This window comes from Lampetra fluviatilis, chromosome 41, assembly GCF_964198595.1.
Source record: "Lampetra fluviatilis chromosome 41, kcLamFluv1.1, whole genome shotgun sequence".
Lineage (NCBI taxonomy): Eukaryota > Metazoa > Chordata > Hyperoartia > Petromyzontiformes > Petromyzontidae > Lampetra > Lampetra fluviatilis.
In genome coordinates this window covers 1938761-1957669 of record NC_136315.1, presented here as the reverse complement: position 1 = coordinate 1957669, position 18909 = coordinate 1938761, and the positions used below count along the sequence as shown (strand labels likewise).

Sequence of the window (18909 nt, the reverse complement as noted above, 5' to 3'; positions counted from 1 at the left end):
AATACCTCCATCTCCCCGGTGGTCGCAAGAGAACACAATGATCTGCTTTGACAAGCAGCTGTTGCCCCCACACCAAGTCAGCTACAGGCCACCCGCTAGAGTTGTTATGAGAAGTGGGGGGGGGCCCTATGTGTGACTTGCACGTTGGCGCGAACCAAGGAGGAGTGACAGAACGGCACCTTCGGCAGAAGCGTCCTTCAAATACTACAAAGACAAAGATGCCCCCACCCACAGACGGAACAGACTTTTGTGGCAAGTGCTGTTAGCGAGCACCTAAGAAGCCCGGCATTGTACACGAAACGAGGGGGTGGGTGGCCAGCACCACGCCTGGCTGCCTTTGTCTCCCCAGTGAAGATGTTTACTACATGCCACACCAGGCACTCATTTGAGGCTGAGTCGACCTAGGGGGAGGCTGAGGACCGGTTCAAATGTTGGCCGGAATCAAACTCGGGTCGCTGTGTTCGTAGCACTGTAGTGGCACGGACGCGAAGCAACTCGGCAGCGCCGCGATTCCCCCCTGGCCCCCACGCCGAGCACCCACACGCAGCGCACACACGCAGCGCACACACGCAGCACCCACACGCAGCGCACACACGCAGCACCCACACGCAGCGCACACACGCAGCGCACACACGCAGCGCACACACGCAGCGCACACACGCAGCACCCACACGCAGCGCACACACGCAGCGCACACACGCAGCACCCACACGCAGCGCACACACGCAGCGCACACACGCAGCGCACACACGCAGCACCCACACGCAGCTCCCACACGCAGCGCACACACGCAGCGCACACACGCAGCGCACACACGCAGCACCCACACGCAGCGCACACACGCAGCACCCACACGCAGCGCACACACGCAGCACCCACACGCAGCGCACACACGCAGCGCACACACGCAGCGCCCACACGCAGCGCACACACGCAGCACCAACACGCAGCGCACACACGCAGCGCACACACGCAGCACCCACACGCAGCACCCACACGCAGTGCACACACGCAGCACCCACACGCAGCGCACACACGAAGTGTCCTGCCTGGCGGGGGATTGCCTGGCACGACGGGTTTTAATCCGAAGGGCCCCTAGGAGGAAAGTCCCGCGGTTTCCCGGTGCCAGGAGATTGGCCGACCCTCGCAGGACAGGTCACACTGCGGTGCCCCTGAGTTGGCTTAAAATTGTATGGGCGCAAAGAGGTTCACTGGGCCAGCCGCAATGAGTCATTCACGACACTGAGAGAGGCTGAGGGTGGAATATTAGGCAAGAAGGGCAGACCAGGAGGTCAGAATTAATGAGCACGGGAAACAACGGGTGGGCGGAGCAGCAGCACTCCCCGTTGCACAAGGTCCAAGTGAGCGGTAATCAGAGGTAGGCGCCTGATTGGCCGCGTGGTACGACGTCACGCCAGGATTTTGAAAGTTCGGGGAATTTAAAGGGGAGCCCGGAACGACTCTCGCGCTCTTGTCTTCAACCTCTGGGCCGCCACGACCCACTCCCTGCCGTCCTGCCTGCTCGAGCCGCTCACAGCATCTGTGTGATGCCAGCGAGTGCCGCTACGAGGCAGTGATAGGTGAAGTTGTCTCTCGCCCTTCTCCCTCCGACTCTCACCGCGTACAGCTTCGAGGTACGTGGTAGGAAGTTTGAGTGACTGGGCACTTAGGCAGCAGTAGGCTAGGCTCTTCTCGCAAAATATTCCCCCAGGGAGTGTGTATTTCCGCCGCGAATAAAAGTTAGTACAGAGCATCGGTGTGGTGTCTGTGATTCCTGTGTGGAGCGGCTGCGTGGGTGGACGCGCGGCGAGAGTGAGGGCGGAGCCGCAGCATGAATGCGCGTTGAGATAATCGCTCGCAGGTGCGGGCGCCAGCGTGCCGCTGTCCACAGCGTTCGCGTGAGCGGTGGTGTGCGCGGGAGAGTGAACACGGCGCCGCAGCGTGTGCGCGCGTGCTAGGAGATCATCACCCGTAGGTGCGAGCTCGTTCACGGCCCTGCGTTAGCGTTGGCAAAGGTCTACACGGGCGAGTGTGGGTTAACTCCATGCGGTGGTGAGCCAGCAGCTTAGCTATGTCTCTCAGAGAGGGCGCTAGCGTGGGGGGCCGATCACTCGGTCGGCGGGGGCTCGGCGGGAGCCGATCGATGCGGTGGAGGAGGGAGCAGAAGGGGCAGACGTCGCGCCCCTCCTGCCCAGCGAGGGCGGTAGGGTGGATGTCGGCCCCCACAGCACAATGTACAAACCACTGCACCACCTCTACCCACTCAAATACTACGATTTAGATTGTTCAAAGTAAAAAAAAAAATTCCTGATAAAAGGAAACACATGTAGAGGCAATGCTTTGATGAGTGCACAGGAAGCCATAATTGTAGGTTTGATTTTTTCACTTAATATGACACAAATTACACAATTGGAACTATACAATAACAATTATCGCACCCCGACTGGCAGACTAAAGCCCCAATTATATTGGAGCTCTTGAGAATAAAACAAATGTCAGTTTCATTGTCATGCAACACTACACAACAAACAATCGTTTTCAAGGTGTGAGAAATTGTGCCGTCTCATGTGGGGATCAGGGACGGCTTCAGAAGTCGTCCTGTAAGCGTTATATTCCACGAGCCGTACCGTGACACTCGGTGATGCAACTCACTCAGAGGGAGAATTCAGTTTAACAGACAAAGATGCCGAACGTAGAATCGAATTACGTGTGTAAATTGCACAAGAGATGCTGAACTCTTAAAAAGTTTAACATTGACGAGGCCCCATCGATGGAAAGCGTGATCATCATTTGAATTCACCGTGGTCTCTCGCCAGAGTCCAAAGCCACCGCTTTAAGCTGCACAAACATCGAACAGCCAGCCGTCCATTTCTTCCAGAATTGAAATTCCCCATTGAGTTGTGCCATCTCAATGGCCCCGTAACACCACGTCGAGTTTTCACATCATGGGACATGTTGATGTGCAAGGGAAATAAAACCGTTGACATTCTTTCACCGCACAATGCAACCTGGTCTGTGCATCACAAATTACCATTCAGGTAGAGAGAGGTAAGGGTAGAGCCCACAGGCTAACGCAGGGTCACAGATCAACAACAATTGAAGCTGAGATGTCGTGAATATATTTCTGCTGGACGTTCAACGTTCGGCACAAACATCTACTTATTCGAGAACAATTTTTTGCACTACATTAATAATAAATCAGAAAATATACGCAAGTGGATGTGTGCTTTCTTTTACTGCATATGTGTTATCCAGAGGATTTGCTTAAACAAATACTACTGCCAAAGAGTAAATAATAAACCCAAACACCAAGGTCACTAGAGTAATTAATAAAACAGTAAATAGTCTGCTTTGTGGTGAACACTCACCTGTTCTTTCCCTAAGAGGATGATAAATCCCACGACCAACTCCACCAAAATGGCAGCGCACAAGCTGCCGATAAACTGCAGCAAACAGGAAACGAAACAAAAGCAACACACACGGGGATGCACGTTAATGACAGCAACGCAGCAACGCTGCGGTATTCACGCTTTCATATTTCATTTTTCACGGGGCTGTCACGAAAGAAAGCGGCTGCGCTTCACAAACAAGGCCTGCAAGTTTCATCGCAGCAGGGGGGGGAGGGGGCATCATTGCAAAGTGTCATCCCCAATCGTATCGTTTTTGCGGGCGATTTTTTTTTTTAATTGACCGTTATGACGACGACGACGATGACACACAATGGCCTACTCGTATCATCCGTCCAATGAGGGGGGTTATCTTTATCATTATATATTTTTAATGAAGCCCGAGCCCGTTATAGCACGCCGCGAAACTCGTTCAGTCTGACTGCATAATTCGAGTGGTACACTCACGACGCAGCTGAACCATTTATCGGGGGGGGGGGGGGGGGGAGTAGGACACGAAGGGGGAGTGGGCTTGTGGCCCCCATAACCCGGCGGGGGCGAACACTTTCGGCATTTAATATCCGTTTCAAGAGTGAGCTGTGCCCACAAGCCTCAAACACTCTCTCCCAGGATTAACGGAATTGTTTGACGACGTTTCGGGCAAATTACCACGTTATGAATGAATGTGCTGAGTTGTTATTTGGCATTGCGTGGTGTTGTAGGGTTTTCCCATCATCCCATTTACAGTTTAAACATTTGTCATATTTGCATCATCATCATCATCTACATCACCCGAATTCTTTCCACTGCTATATAAAGACCTCCCCAAAATTCCCAAAAATAACTCATGCCATTTCCATCCCTCATGGTCCCGCGAATGCCACCAATCCATCTCACTCCCTGCACACGAACTTATCTCGCTTGTGCCACATCTGTCCTTAGCGCACCTTATTGCAATAGATATTCTGCCTTGGCAATGCGCGCAATTTTTCAAACAATTTAATGCACCCTGTAATTTACTGAACCGTTGAAACTCTTCATTATGATGCCTATCTTGCTCAGTATGAATGCATCAATCGAAAGGTTGAGTAGTTTTCCTGCTCTAGGCAGGGAGTGGTGACTGACTGGGTGGGTGGGTAAAATGCTTGTTGTGTTAGGGGGTGGTTTATGGGGGGGAGAAAGCTGCTGGTGAAAGGAGTCTGTGAGGAATGGGTTCTTTCTGTAAATGGCTATTACCGACATTTGCCAGTTCGGCAACCGGGTATGCCCCGAGGTGCTGTGTCAATCATTTTAACAAACGGACTACCCTGCATCACTGAACTCTGCCTCGCTAATGAATATCCTGACACATTTTTCCGCAGTTTCTAAATAGCACTGTTCCAAAGCTTAAAGGGCTGTTTTTTTTCAGCATAAACACACATTTTATTTTTACAGTGGCCACAAAGTTAACATCGGTTACACTATTACAGAACGGATGTTTGTAAGAGAGGGAAGGATTGTATACTGCCAAGTACCATATTAGGAAGCAATTGAATTTCCGGGGGGGGGGGAGGGGGGGGAAGCCTTACCCTGCAATAATTGAATACAAACACGAATTACAGTTGATTTTTCTCCTTCAAAAGCACCAAAACTTTTATATATAAACAAAACTTGTCACATGTGGGCTTTAAAGTGTTCAGTGTGAATTGCCCAAGGGGGTTAAAGTACAGTGGAAGTCTGGAACAATTACCACGGGATAAGTTTTCAACATAAGGGAAACAAAATCTGTTTTAACAATGCCACTGGCGCCAATGGCCTTTTACAAGTTGTTACACGGTACAAACACAACGACTCCACCCAAGTCGCCTTCTCATAACAAGCCAACATGCCGTAAGAAATAGTTTGCATTTTGTAGTGCAGAACACTTGCATAACGTACGTCTCTCTCATTGGCAGAAAGGACACTGAGGCACATTGAGAAGGGGTGGAATAATGACGTAAACGTGTCCGATAGTCAAATCAGACATAAATACAACATTTATGATCTATATACATTTTGGGTGTTGCAAAAAAAAACGTTTGTATGGATTAGAAAATGTGACGTCAGAGGAAGTGATATCACTTCTGTGGCACCACTTCCGCACTTTTCCTGGAAAAAGTTTCATCATTATTTTGACAATGCCCGAAAAAAATAATAACCGCTTAAATTATTTAAATATGATACCTACATTAAAATAATAGTTTTACTGATGGAACTATGTTACAAATGAAAATTCAATGGTCAATATTTCAAATTATAAACATCATTCAATTTAGTGGACAAACAATTAAAGTTATTCAAATGTAATATGGAAACAAATACAATACAAAATGAAACTGGGCCTAAAATCGTGGAAATACCATATCTTATAAATAAAAATGCGAAACTAATCTGAGTATCTCGGTATATTTCAGCAATAGCTCTTAATGCCTTTGCCAAAAGCTTTGCACTGTGATAAAGTATTGATCTTTATTTCGGGCGAGCAATCAATTCTGAAGTCATTTATCGTTGCTGTTTCAGCGTTAACTAATAGCAAACGAGTGGCAAATCTATACTCACGAACAAAGATCGAGGCAGTGAGTGTACTGGCAAGCACACGTTAATCTCAGCACAAATAGCAACAATAAACATGACGAGCATTACGGTTTGTATTGCCTGGTGGTCAGTGTGCTCACCACTTCACTCCTCTGGCTGCCGTACCATTATTAGTAGGGGTGCCACGGTTGCGAAATGTTAACTACCTCGCGTGGTATACAGGAGGTCGTGGGTTCAACCCCGACCCTGGACGCCTGCACATTTGGAGTTTGCATGTTCTCCCCGCGGTGGATTCACTCTTCAACACACCGGTGGGCTAAAGTAGTGAACTATTTGTCTTTTGTCAATGTGACACTTTTTTGCTGATTGGCCGTGTCGGGTGGTGGAGGGTTACGACACATTTATAAATAACGCGATCTAACCCAACACCGTTTATTATGAATAAGGAGTTTTTATTTGCATGGCAAATGTAATATTCTGTTTTGGTTTTTCTCTCCGTCTCTGTGAATCTGTGCGTCCCGAATGGGCATCAACGTCCTGCGTGCGAGGACATTCAATTGAAATGTAACGGGCTGCTGGCGGAAGCGATTGACATTCTATTTCCATTGAGTGCGTCAAGAACCTCGAGAATAATCCCCCCCGCCAATGCTGCTAACCACTTACTGGCTAGCCGCATTGGCTTTACACCTCCGAGTCAAATCATTGTGTCGCCACCACAGGGAATGGGAGCGCAGCGTTGGAATTTCAATAATGAGTGCAACATGACCTGCTAACGCTGCTGTGGCCTTCGCGACCCTCTTAAAGTGCGTGATATTAACAAGTATCCCAGCATGCAACTGTGACAATATCGAAAATGAAATGCTGCCTAACCACATAGGTCACCAGCAGAGGGATTCCAACCACCCCATGCATCACCGTCATTAGCCACAATCAATCCACTGCTGGATAAAGGCCTTCCCATCAAATCCGCTGCTATCCCTCGCAATAATCCACCTAGTATCTGCCCACGAGCTGATTTCATCACTCCATCTCCTTTCAGATTCGTTCCATCCCTTCGCTTCTGCTCCATCATTACTCTTAACCATCGACCATTTTTTCTGGCACGTCCTGGCAAAGCCCACTTATTTTTACGTCATTAACCTTCGTATTTTTCGATTTAAAGCTTTCGTGACTGCAGGGATTCATCTTCTTTGTTCTTTCGGTAAAGTCACGTAGAAAGAAATTCATGAAATAATAAAAATAAAACATAATAAAATAATTCTCACGACGTTTCGGCCACAACGCAAGTAGCCGTCTCCAGGTGAAGAACAGGTCTGTCGAGGAGACAGAATCTGTCTCCTTGAGAATTATTTTTTTATGTTTTATTTTTATTATTTTATTAACCTTCGTATGTTCTCTAATCCATCGTCACCAGAACAGGGATACCACCTGGATATGACAATCATTTGTTTAATGAGAAAAAATGACTCGTCACTAAATCTCTTCAGAGTCTTTGGTCATTTTCTTTCACAGATAATTGTTGCATTTGGAAGGAACCTAGAGGGCAGCGTCTTCATATTTGGATGCATTTAGACAATTCTATGAGTTCCAATTCTTATTTTATCATATTATGCCGAATTTGGAAGAGTAGGCCAAATACCTTCTCTTAGGGGTGTGGGGGGCTCTGTACAGCTCTGTTTAGCGGAAGACCTGCCACCAGCAGTGGTCTATGTAAGCCGCTGCAGGGTTGCACCTTTGGTTTTACCAATTTACTCGGCTGACCGTTATGAAAAGGGCAATTCACAATTGGCAATGTTTGGCCTGGGGACACCGCGAATTGCAACGCGCACTCACAACTCTCCAATTTTGAGTCGACTAGCATCTCCGTTTTAACCCGTTGGCTTTCCCAGCCCAACAATGATTTGACTCACGATAGATTTTGTTGGGGCGAGGCTACGTAACGATCTGACCGAGCCAATTAAACTGCAACACACGCGTGCAAGCGTTCAAACGCGCCAATCGCGTCGTCGTTGCAGCTGGCCGCAGGGCAATCCTCACGGGCAAATGCACCGATGGGACGCGAGGCTTCGCTCGAAACCCTGCGACTTCGCTTTCAACCGCGTCGGGCGCTCGCCGGGAATCGGGCATCGTACGCCCACTTGATCACGAGAGGCGCCCACTTACGATGCGCAGAAGCGTCAGGTTGTCGCGCAGAGCTCCGACGAAGCCCAGGAACGACACGGGGAAGGAGATGCAGCCGGCGACGATGAGGATGATGGACGGCGACAGGAAGCTCCCGTCGAGCGTGCGGTAACGCTGCCGCTCCGCCTCGGAGTACGCGCCCAGCAGCAGCAGCGTGATGCCCAGCAGCTGTCAGACACGCGCCCGCAAACCGATTAATGTTTTTACTATTGCACCTCCTAAACGCTGCATATTCATAATTTGTCTTTCTTCCTTGTACGGTCGACGTTGATGGATAAGCACGACAACTATGATTTTTACATTGACGTGGTTGAGCCACGTGGTTGCGTCAGGAGTAGCGGAGCGTATCGCCATGACGATGCCCCTCCGTGTTTGTGAATCGGGCACCGAGTCCATGGTCTGTTCTGGGTGACACAGTTGTACATATCACAACTTGTGCATCAAGTAACCGCATGTGCTGTCATAGTTTGTGCGGATGCGGTTTAGGGTTGCCCATGCGGGTAGAGGCAGTACATTATTGTTATTATTCTCACGAAACCTTAGCAACATGCTGACTGCGGACTTTCCTGAACGGGATATTTTTTGGGTTTAAATCTCCCCGCAAAAGAACATTAGAACACGCACGCGCTAGCCAAAGCGATGAAATATGGTAAAACTCTTTGACAACACGGTGTGGGGGAGGTGCAGACAACACGGCCATCATCCAGCAGTGGATTCACTAAGGGCTGGGTTTTTTTTCAAGATTGCTTTTACATAATTGATGCATCACAGGTTCGCCGATTACTTCCTTTCATCTATTCCATTGATCTCATCTTCGCCATTACATTCGTACGTACCATTCTTAAATCCATTCTTAAATCTCTGTAAAGCGCCTCGGTCAAGGCGCTATATAAATTACGTTTCGACAAGAAGATAAGATAAGAAATGATAAGTAATCTATCAAGGGTCTGTTGGCAAAAATGCACAGAAGCGATCTGGCGGGTTTCCAGTGTAGGACTATGTAGGCATTGTGGTTGCGCAGGGCATAGCTCTCCTTTGCGTGTCTAGGTTGTTCGGCACGATGTCCGACAATTCTCACCACATATTGGTACAATTGAAATAGAATGCAGTGTTTCTTCTCGAACAGTGGTGGGGAGAATAGGGAGAGATGAGATCATAGAGGTATGGCGTAGGGGAAAGGTGGATATGAAAGGTGATGCCGAACGATGTCCGGCAGAGGACAAAAAAAGCTGCCAGCAAGTGAAGCAAAATATCAGGCATCAAACTTTTTCAGGAACTGAATTCTGATGCAGTTTCTAGAGAAGCTCCGAACACGTGGAGCGACACCAAAATGCCGAGCGAGTAAACTCCGGGTTTCATCAGCAGAGCTTGGTCCAGGGTTTACCTGCTTAGAAACGAACGCACCTGGATGATATTGGCCTGGAAAGCCAAAAGGCCGAATGACTAAAAAATATTTTATTTACATGTGCAGAGAGAGAGAGCACACGATGGGACTTTGCATCATTGATGTGGATGACTAGGTCCGACTGGGACATGGCTTCTGTTTTATATTTATCCTTTTCAGTCTATATTTTGAAGAGTTGAATATTGTTTCATTTTTGAATCACGCAAAAAAAGTATTTTCGAGTCAAAGAATTAGACGGTTCATGCCGTCACAAACTATTATAACGACATTTTTTTTATATTGACAGCTCAAGAATAATAGTATGAACATTGTTGAAGTTAACTTTTAACCGCTGTTAAGTCCGCAAAGTTTTCAAAAAGTTAAATGGCAATATTGTTGTTCTGTTGCAAAAAAGCACAAAAAGACACACATGCACAAAAATAACGAACAAAAAGAACCACATCAAACACCTGCCCTCACTGGTGGAATAGTAAAACATACATCACAGTTGTTGCTGCTCATTCCGCAGGGTTTCAGCCATAGTGAGTTTATCTGCCACAGGCTATAATGTGACGAACGAGGCAGAGCCTATTGGCCCCGTGGTGGTGTCTTTTAAACTCTAGTGGCAGCCCTACAGCGGCAATTAAACTCACTACGGGAATGGCACAGGCTCCAAAAGCCTTGCAGGTCCTGCGACCCTGTGATCTGTTGATGCAATAAAATACGCTTCCTCCTTTCCGGCAAAAGAACTCCGTGGGCTGAATTCAATTCCCAGCCGGGGCTAGCATGCAGTCGTGGTCGATTCACATCTCAATTGGTCCTGGTTGGATCCTCATTTCATTGACCTGCGCAGGGCGGTGAAGTTAATGGTCCAACGGCCACCCACAATCGACACAGCGCGCGCGTTGTAAACTGTGATTAATTATTCATTTAACGAAGGGCATAGACAGGAAAGGTTAGAATAACCTTATTGAAGAATCATATATGAGGCAAGTCTATCTCAATGCAAATGAAGTGTGAAAAAAAATATATATACAGCTGCCAATTAAAACAATCCTTTCTCCAAACAGACAAGTGTCGAGTGGATTGACTGGGATCCCTTAATGGGATCCCGACGGTAAGAGCTAATTTCATGGATAGAAAAAACGACTCCTTTTTATTTGAAAGGTAATTTTCCGTGCTAATATTTGCTCAACAAAACAGCGCTGTTGACAGGTACATTAAATGCGATCAGCCTCCAGCCGGGGCACTTTGTATGCATGCATTTAAATTATAATGGGATATGCCAAGTCCTGAGAAAGGCTTGTGTGTATGCACACATTTAAATTGACTGCTTATGACACTGGGACACTGGCCAACCAACTACCTTGTGGCTTTAACATTATCGTCTCTGAACTCCACTCGCAGATTGTAATCAGTTAGGCGTTTTTTATTTGATCTGATGCTTGGTCCCATCGGAAATTTCACGGTGCAGCAGCTGATTAAGGGATTTTACACGGGACTTCCCATAAAATCCTTCACGTTGCCTTTTTTTCTGTTCTTCTCTGAGACTGTTTGCCGCACGACTGTCAAATGAGAATATTTGTAATTCTCAGTGGGAGTTTAGTGACTTAACGGTCCGTTTTAATACTCTGCTGAACCAAGACCCCCCCCCCCCCACGCCATACTGGCATCGGGGTTGCTTGACTATACTTCACCACGCTGGTTGGTGCGGGTTGGTGAAGGAGGAGGCCCAAGACAAGTTTAGATATCACTCGCCACGAGTGTTTGCCACGACTGGGAATCGAAGCCGAATTGGTAGGTTTCAGGCACGGTTCGTACACTAGGGGCGTTGGTGCGCTGCCCCACTAAGCAGCTGGAGACGAAAAATATATATTTTTAATAAAAAAGACTTTCCTATACTGTAAATAGTTTTGTTGTGTCTAAATAGTTTTTAAAAAAAGAAATATGATTCTTTCAATGTGAATTGCCCCAGGAAGATAACATTTTAAGTAAAATTTCGATTTAAAGCTTTCGTGACTGCAGGTTCTTTCGGTAAAGTCACGTAGAAGAGAAATAATGAAATAATAAAAATAAAACATAATAAAATAAAATTCTCACGACATTTCGGCCACAACGCAAGCAGCCGTCCTCAGGTGAAGAACAGGGATGTCGGAAAGACAGCGTTCAGACGCTTATTGTTGTATTTGTATTATTGTATTATTTCCCTTCTACGTGACTTTACCGAAAGGACCAAGAAGAACATTTTAAGTTGTTCATATTAGAAACCGCTACAACGCCACAGTCTGATTCGTGCCTAGGGAAGGTCTCGGGGCGGCTGTGAAGGCGTCCCAGTGAGAGATTTCCCTCCACTCACTGCCACGGGAGAGATTCGCCTTCACTCACTGCGATGAGCAGCTTCTAGCATTGTGGCCACGCCGCTTGAGACCCATTCAGGGTGGCGAAAGAGTCGCCCGTGGCTGTAATGAGACGGCGGTGTGACAACGCGCGGTGGCACTGTGCAAATATACAGCAGGTCACAGAGGCGACACGCTCGAGGATGTTGGCAGTGTCGAAGGGATTGTGTAGTGTGAGTGCCATGGGGACATCATTTGAGTGTTTTGTTGTTTTGTTTCGTATTGTTTATAAATGCCTACCGTTGGTAGATACGACAGTTCTTTCACGGGGAGGCCAATCACATGACGAGGTGTTTCTTCATTAGAACACAATTCGACATTTAAACGATGAAGGGCATATTCCACCTTCGATCGTGATAAACTAAGCTATAAACTATTTATTTTTTATTTTACCAAGCAAGGCTCACTGAGCCGTACAGCTCTTTTTCAGAAGTGACCTGGTCACAAATGATAGCCCAACGAAGTGGCTTATCATGTGGGCATATAGAGCATCCACATAGTCGAGACGCATGTTTCTAAACATGGAGGGAAAAACTGGAGGCCCCGGATAAAAAATCCACGTGACCACGGGGAGAGAGAGACACAAACTCCATAAAAACAGGCGTCAGGATGAGGATTGAAGCCATGCGCTCCTGCATACCAGGAGAGGGAGTCAACATCTCCCCACAAAAACAACACAAAATCGAATTAAATGGTGCATTTGCCTACATGTGAATTTTGTCCTGGCGAGATGGGGGAGGTGGTGTTATTTATTATATCCTTTAAAAAAAAAGAATAAATGTAAAACCTAGGGAGCATGAAATGAAATTTAATCAGGCGAATGACAGTCCCTTTAGAAATGCACAATAAACACAACTGCAGAACATAAAGACTGAAATAAAATGAGGGAAATACAAAAAAAGTAAATATATAAACACACTAAGACCTTTATCTGCAGTGAGTAATTTTTTTATAACACTTGTAAAAATTGACAAAGTGCCATATTCTGCCTCAGAGTAAAAAAAAACACGTGAAAAGACATTACTTCTAACAGAGTGTGGGAACATAAATCCACAACGTTTCTTTATTTCGCTCACAAAGAAAAGAAAAGCAGAAGGTGCGGCCATAAACTTGTGTTGTTATGCAGCGGCCAGCGGTGTTTGGCTAACGAAATGAAAAATGGTGACAAAAAGATAACTTTTACACCACGCAGGCAACAAATAAAAACACGCGTTTGCAATCTCCGTGGGAAGTTCGACTCGCGTCCGTCAGATTTTGCCGGCGAGAATAATGCCGTCCTTGTTTTTTTTCTTCCAGAATTGACTGCCAACCGCGGAAAAAATTATTCAGGCCATCTCAAGCGGCGACTGGGACTTGGGCCAACGCCACTGGATCTCTGCGCTGCAGAAGATAACGAAGCTCAAAGCCAAGGTCTCCACCGGAGATTACGATGTGAAATATTTGGTCTCAACCCAGTTACCAATTACCATCCACAGACAAGTCAAATAAGTTATCTTTACATAAGCTGATGAGCTTCGTAGAAAACTACAGCCTGCTCTCGTCAGCACTTTTATTTATTTGATCATTTTGATCCCGGTTCGCCTGCAATAGCTGCTCTATTTGAACGTACCCTGCTGCTGCTGCTGCTACTGTCATTCTTAGTTTTGTTCTTCCAATTGATATTTCAAATTCTTTGGCAAATTTAAAAAGTTCAGCCACACCTGTAAAAATCCCGACAATGAGGGCTGAGAATAAGGACCCGCGCGCAAGTTGAATGCCAATTTGGTTTCTGCCCATATTTATCTTGACACCTGCAATTTCCAACTTATTTGCTGAATTTCTTCGGTAATTTCCCGTAATTCAATTTCACGAATTGTTACAATGACGACATATCTCCAATCCGATTTTCGGAAGACTTCAGCAGCCACTGGTGCAATTTACAATGCCCACACTTTCCAACAGCTCTTTCCCTCGCGTTGAGCCAACTCCTTTCTCAAAGACACACCGGCGATCACAGCCTTCCTTCCTGTCCATGATAACGCTCAATAAGTTTGCAATGGATACTTCTCACAGTCGCAAAGCAATTGTTCAAACCGGATGCAACTGATGAATCAGTTTATCACCCACCTACAACTACAAAACCAGAGGTGAATCTCACGGCCTGCCTGGACTGCAGCCAGCACACATTCAAGCAACAGATCAAGAGATCCTGGTGAAAGACAGTTGAGAGTTTGCTTGCTTAAGCAAGTGTAGCTTGATGACATTTGATCTGGAAAGCCAACAGACAAATGGACAACAACAAATATTACATTTCGATTTAAAGCTTTCGTGACTGCAGGGATTCATATTCTTGGTTCTTTCGGTAAAGTCACGTAGAAGGGAAATAATAAAATAATATTAATATAAAACAATACAAATTCTCACGACGTTTCGACTGCATCATCAGGTGTGAAATCCACAGAAATACATTTTTTATTTTCTTTCTGTGGATTTCACACCTGATGATGATTGCTTGTGTTGCAGTCGAAACGTCGTGAGAATTTGTATTGTTTTATATCAATATTATTTTATTATTTCCCTTCTACGTGACTTTACCGAAAGAACCAAGAATAGCAACAAATATTATTTCGTAAGTAGAACCACTCAATGAAGTTCTGTTCATATCTGATGTTAGGTCATGAAGGGGTTTTCATTGAACGTTTCATAGAAGAAAACATGTCTACTCAATAACCTCCAGACGCTGTGGTGGACTGTCACGATGTTATGCTCAGTCGACAGAAGGAGTTCCAGATTGATGTGTCCTTGCCTCATATCGTCACGTCGATCCACCGCTGGAGTCGTGGGGCGTTATCATTTGACCATACTTCACCACGCAAGTCAGGGCCGATTGGTGAAGGCTGGTGATGAATAGACATGAGACCAGAGAAGTACAGTATAACAATTCATGTTACTGCACTGCCCTCTGCTGCCCACATTTGTAGCCCCGAGGCGGCCTGTAAACACCCGGCACTTTCCTGGATCAAATCCGCTTTTGGCTTTCGCAAGTCAGCCGTGTGATTTGATACGATGAGTGAGAATTAAAATATATAAGTGCTCTCTCAAGAAATTATCTGTATGGAGAATGAGTGCAATTACTACGGCAATTTAAATGCTACGAAGGTGGTTTCAAACGATGTGGAGCATCATCGTTTGGAAGGGCAGGTTATTACATTTCTATGCAAAAGACTGCTTTCTAAATGACAAGGATCGGCAATGAAATGGTAATGCCCCATTGCGATAACAGATATTCAGGGCCCCCGTGCGTATTTGGGAATGGATCTCGTTTGACTGCGTAGGTTCAAACCCAAGCTTAATGTCGTCTCGGGCCATCGTCGCTGACTACGGATGCAACATCGCAGTACATTTAGTCAGAAATAGGCGGCCAAAATTACAAATCCCAGACAAATTGCACGTCGATGCATTTTCCGGTTGAACTGCGTGTTGTTCATCATGCCGTCCGACGTTTCGCTCCACGTGTTTCTTTAGAAGCTTTTTCAGGAACTAAATTGTGAGTCAAGAATTGGAATTCGTTTGCTTCCTGAAGAAGCCCCCAGCAAGCGAATCGAAACGTCGGACATCACGTTGGAAAAATCCCGCCTGTACGACCATTATAACTAATTGGAGAGCTACACTGCACAACGGTCAAAAAAACTTTGCAGGAGCATAGCCTAATTGTTACATGAGAGTTCAGGCTGCAGGAGAATAAACTTAATTCATTAACTCATCAGCTGATCGTCACCTTATATCATGGGACGTTCACAAGGAAGCATCGCAGAAACATTACTCAACGGCTCCTCACGCAATTATCTGGCTCGACCGCCTCAACATCGCCAATGCTCGACACCAACATGAGCCATACGGAGGAGGGATGAAGAAGAAGGGGATGAAGACGAAAACATTCAGGACGGTGACACCACCACCAACCACTCCTGAGGTCACTTCTGTAGAACTCTCCTGCCCGACACTTGGAGAGTCTTGACTTCTCAATTGTGCCTCATTATCCAACGCGACCATCTTCATCGTCACCACCACCACTGTCAGCCGTGATGAAAGCAAGAAGGTGTCCCTGGCCTCATCTCTCTTGGCCCCACAATGTGCCCTCCCGTAAACGAAAGTGCGGCCGGAAACTCGGGTCCTCGGTGAATCGTTACAATGTGATCCCACATAAACCAACAACGCCCGCTTTGAAAGCATTGCCCGTTGCATGCTAAGTTAAGCGTTAGTCCTACGCGTAAACAACGGTTTCATCGTCATGATCATCATTAGCCGTGGTCGATGCGCCTTCTCCTGGGGCACTGCCTTGTTAAGGCAGAAAACCTTGAGTGCCTTCCCTTCACAAACCAGCAGCGACCAGCATGGTGAAGTATAGTCAATCGCCCCACCCCCCCCCCCCAACCCCAACCTTGACCGATGCACCTAAAAAAAGACGTGTTTTTAATTAAACATTCTACATTAAAATTGGAGCTTTGATAGATATTCTCAAACGCAAAATGCAACAACAAAAAAAACTCATTACCATTTCAGATGTATTTGAATTGAATGATGTCTGGCCGTGACGACTCATACATCACTGGCAGGGCTCTCTCATGAGCCACACAATGGATTAAAAGTCACACCGAGCCAATATTCTGATTGGGGCCCGATGCTGAAAGGTCAGTAATGTCAAGGGGTCACAAGCAGCCAAATGCTTCAAAGGCAACGACTCAATTGTGCGCCTCCTTCCTCAACCAGTCACGCATTCAACTTAACCGGTGAAATTCCACATTCTAGCGGCAAGGCCAAATCATGAATAGCACAATCATCGGCCATGGTCAATCTGCTGCTGGATGAAGGCCTCCACCCCCACCCCACCCCAAGCCACCGCCACTCTCGCAGTCCCACAATGTATTGATCCACTTGGCACCTGCACACAAGACGTTTTAAACCATCGGTGGACGTCCTCACAAAACACGTTCCATTCCTCGGCTGCCACTCCGTAACTATCCCTCATCGTGGGCCATCATCCCTTCGTACAGTTCGAACTTTGTCTTTCGCCTTGTGTGCGTTTCCATTAACGCACGCCACGTTCTTCTATCAATCTCTCAATGTAACTGCAAGCAAGCACCCCCTTCTCTCTCTCTCTCAATGCTTCTCCTTTGCGCAATCCTGGCACCGGCACTAATGTACATGAAGCGAGTCCTTGATTGCAATATTCTAACGCTTGGTAAGCAGAGGGTCTTCAGTTATAATTCTAAATGTAACTATTTTAATTTTACCAGGTAAGGCTAAGGCCCAGTGAGCTATATAGGTATTTTTCAGAAGCGACCTGGCCACAAATGATAGCTCAACAACGTGGGTTATCGCGTGGAAATTTACAGCAGCCAAATACTCTAAGCACGTGTTGATTCTAAATGTGGAGGGAAAAACCGGAGAACCCAGAGAAAAATCCACGCGACCACGGAGAGAACATGCAAACTCCAAATATACAGGCGTGAGGGTTGGGATTGAACCCACGACCTCTTGCATACCATGCGAGGTAGTTAACTTCACAGCGTCAACCGCGAAGGCTGCATACGGCTAACAACGTAAGCTTCATGTAGCAGCAAGAGCTATCATTAGAACTTTCTAGAATTAAAATAAAAAAAATTATTTGGTTGAAAAATCAGTTTCTTCAACACGTCCTTAGCTTGCTTGAAAAACAAAACTCATGGTATTCATCACCGCCAGTGCCTTAAGAAATAGCATAATGTATAAGTTATTCTTGTATCTAGCAATATGTTCAGGAGCTAAATAGCAATTGGTTGGGAGACACATAGCCCAGACCCATAGCCATCTCGAGGTGGCCCCGTGTTTTCGTGATACCATAAACAACAACTAACAACCATCACCGAAGCCAATTGGACGTTGTTAATTCGTACGTAGACTTTTCTTGTGAAGGTAGAAAGAAGGCAGCCGGACTGACTGACAAATCGATGAAGAATCACGGCCAACAACGCGCGGTGCCCACAAAACAATGTGGACTGGCGTGCAGTTTTGCATGAGACGTGGGGCAGTGTTCCCTTCAGCAAACGCTGGATGGAGGCAAAAAAAAGACCCCGTCAAAAACATGCACATAACCGTAAAGATTGCGCAGCCCTGTGATTACTCGACTTGCTCTTGCAACTGCTGGCGAGTGACCCTCCAGAGGGCATTGATGTTTTTTTTTAATGTCAAAGCGATTGAGCATCGAGATGATCAGTGCTCACTCATCTCCTGCCTGCTGCCATGAGCCAGTCGGTAGAAATTCAACATTCCTATGGCGGGGGGTGATTATATCCTTCGGATAACCACTGTTGACTTCCCAAACACGGTGATACTCATTTTATCAACCCCTTTAAGAGCGGTGATGGGCTGAGCCAACCCCGAAAGCAGGATTTGAACCCGCAACCTTTGCGATTGCGAGCCGCTCGTTCCGCCGCCAGGAGCAACCGGCCTTGGGGGTTATTATGAATTGGGGTGCATTGTGGGAAGACAACGGGTGACGATGAATGCGGCTTTGCGAGCCACATCTCTCTCGCCGCTCTATCTTGTGTGCAGCACGTGAATGGGACCGGGAGATTTAAAAACATGTTTTTCTGAAATCATCTCAATTTCCTTCCCTCTGCTCTGAAGAAGGGCCCTTGACAGAAGGCGCAGGCTAATTGTTTTTCTGTTCCGGGGGCAATGATAGAGACACATTTGGTGAAGTGTTGATTGTTTATTCAAGTGTGTTCACCACTGTCAAAGGAGCCATTTCCTTTTAATTTGCAAACGTTCCTGTCCTGGATAGCCTTACCTTCAGTTACCTAAGGCTCGAAAGAAATGAGGTTACTCTTTCCTATGTTGTCTATTCCTGCAATTGTCTCTTTCCCTGGTGCAAAACTTTGAAGTGTCCTGTTTACAAAAACTCAATTTACTACAAATCACAGCAACTGTGTGCACATGATTGCCTGAAACACAAAACCACACTCAGTGGGGTTCCAGAACAAAATAT

General features: G+C 46.4%; 1 protein-coding gene across 3 annotated transcripts in view; it reads right to left on the bottom strand.

The window, feature by feature from the left end:
- The window catches only part of LOC144946428 (tetraspanin-15-like), a 261100-nt gene that overhangs the window by 211046 nt on the left and 31145 nt on the right, over positions 1 to 18909 (bottom strand). For 2 of the 3 annotated variants that reach the window (XM_078875265.1, XM_078875264.1), the window contains exons 2-3: positions 8103 to 8288; positions 3369 to 3443 (exon numbers count right to left, since the gene is read on the bottom strand). In XM_078875265.1, coding sequence (XP_078731391.1) covers positions 3369 to 3443; positions 8103 to 8288 — 261 coding nt within the window. The remainder of the gene's footprint in view (positions 1 to 3368; positions 3444 to 8102; positions 8289 to 18909) is intronic. The other variant, XM_078875267.1, reaches the window with a different exon arrangement.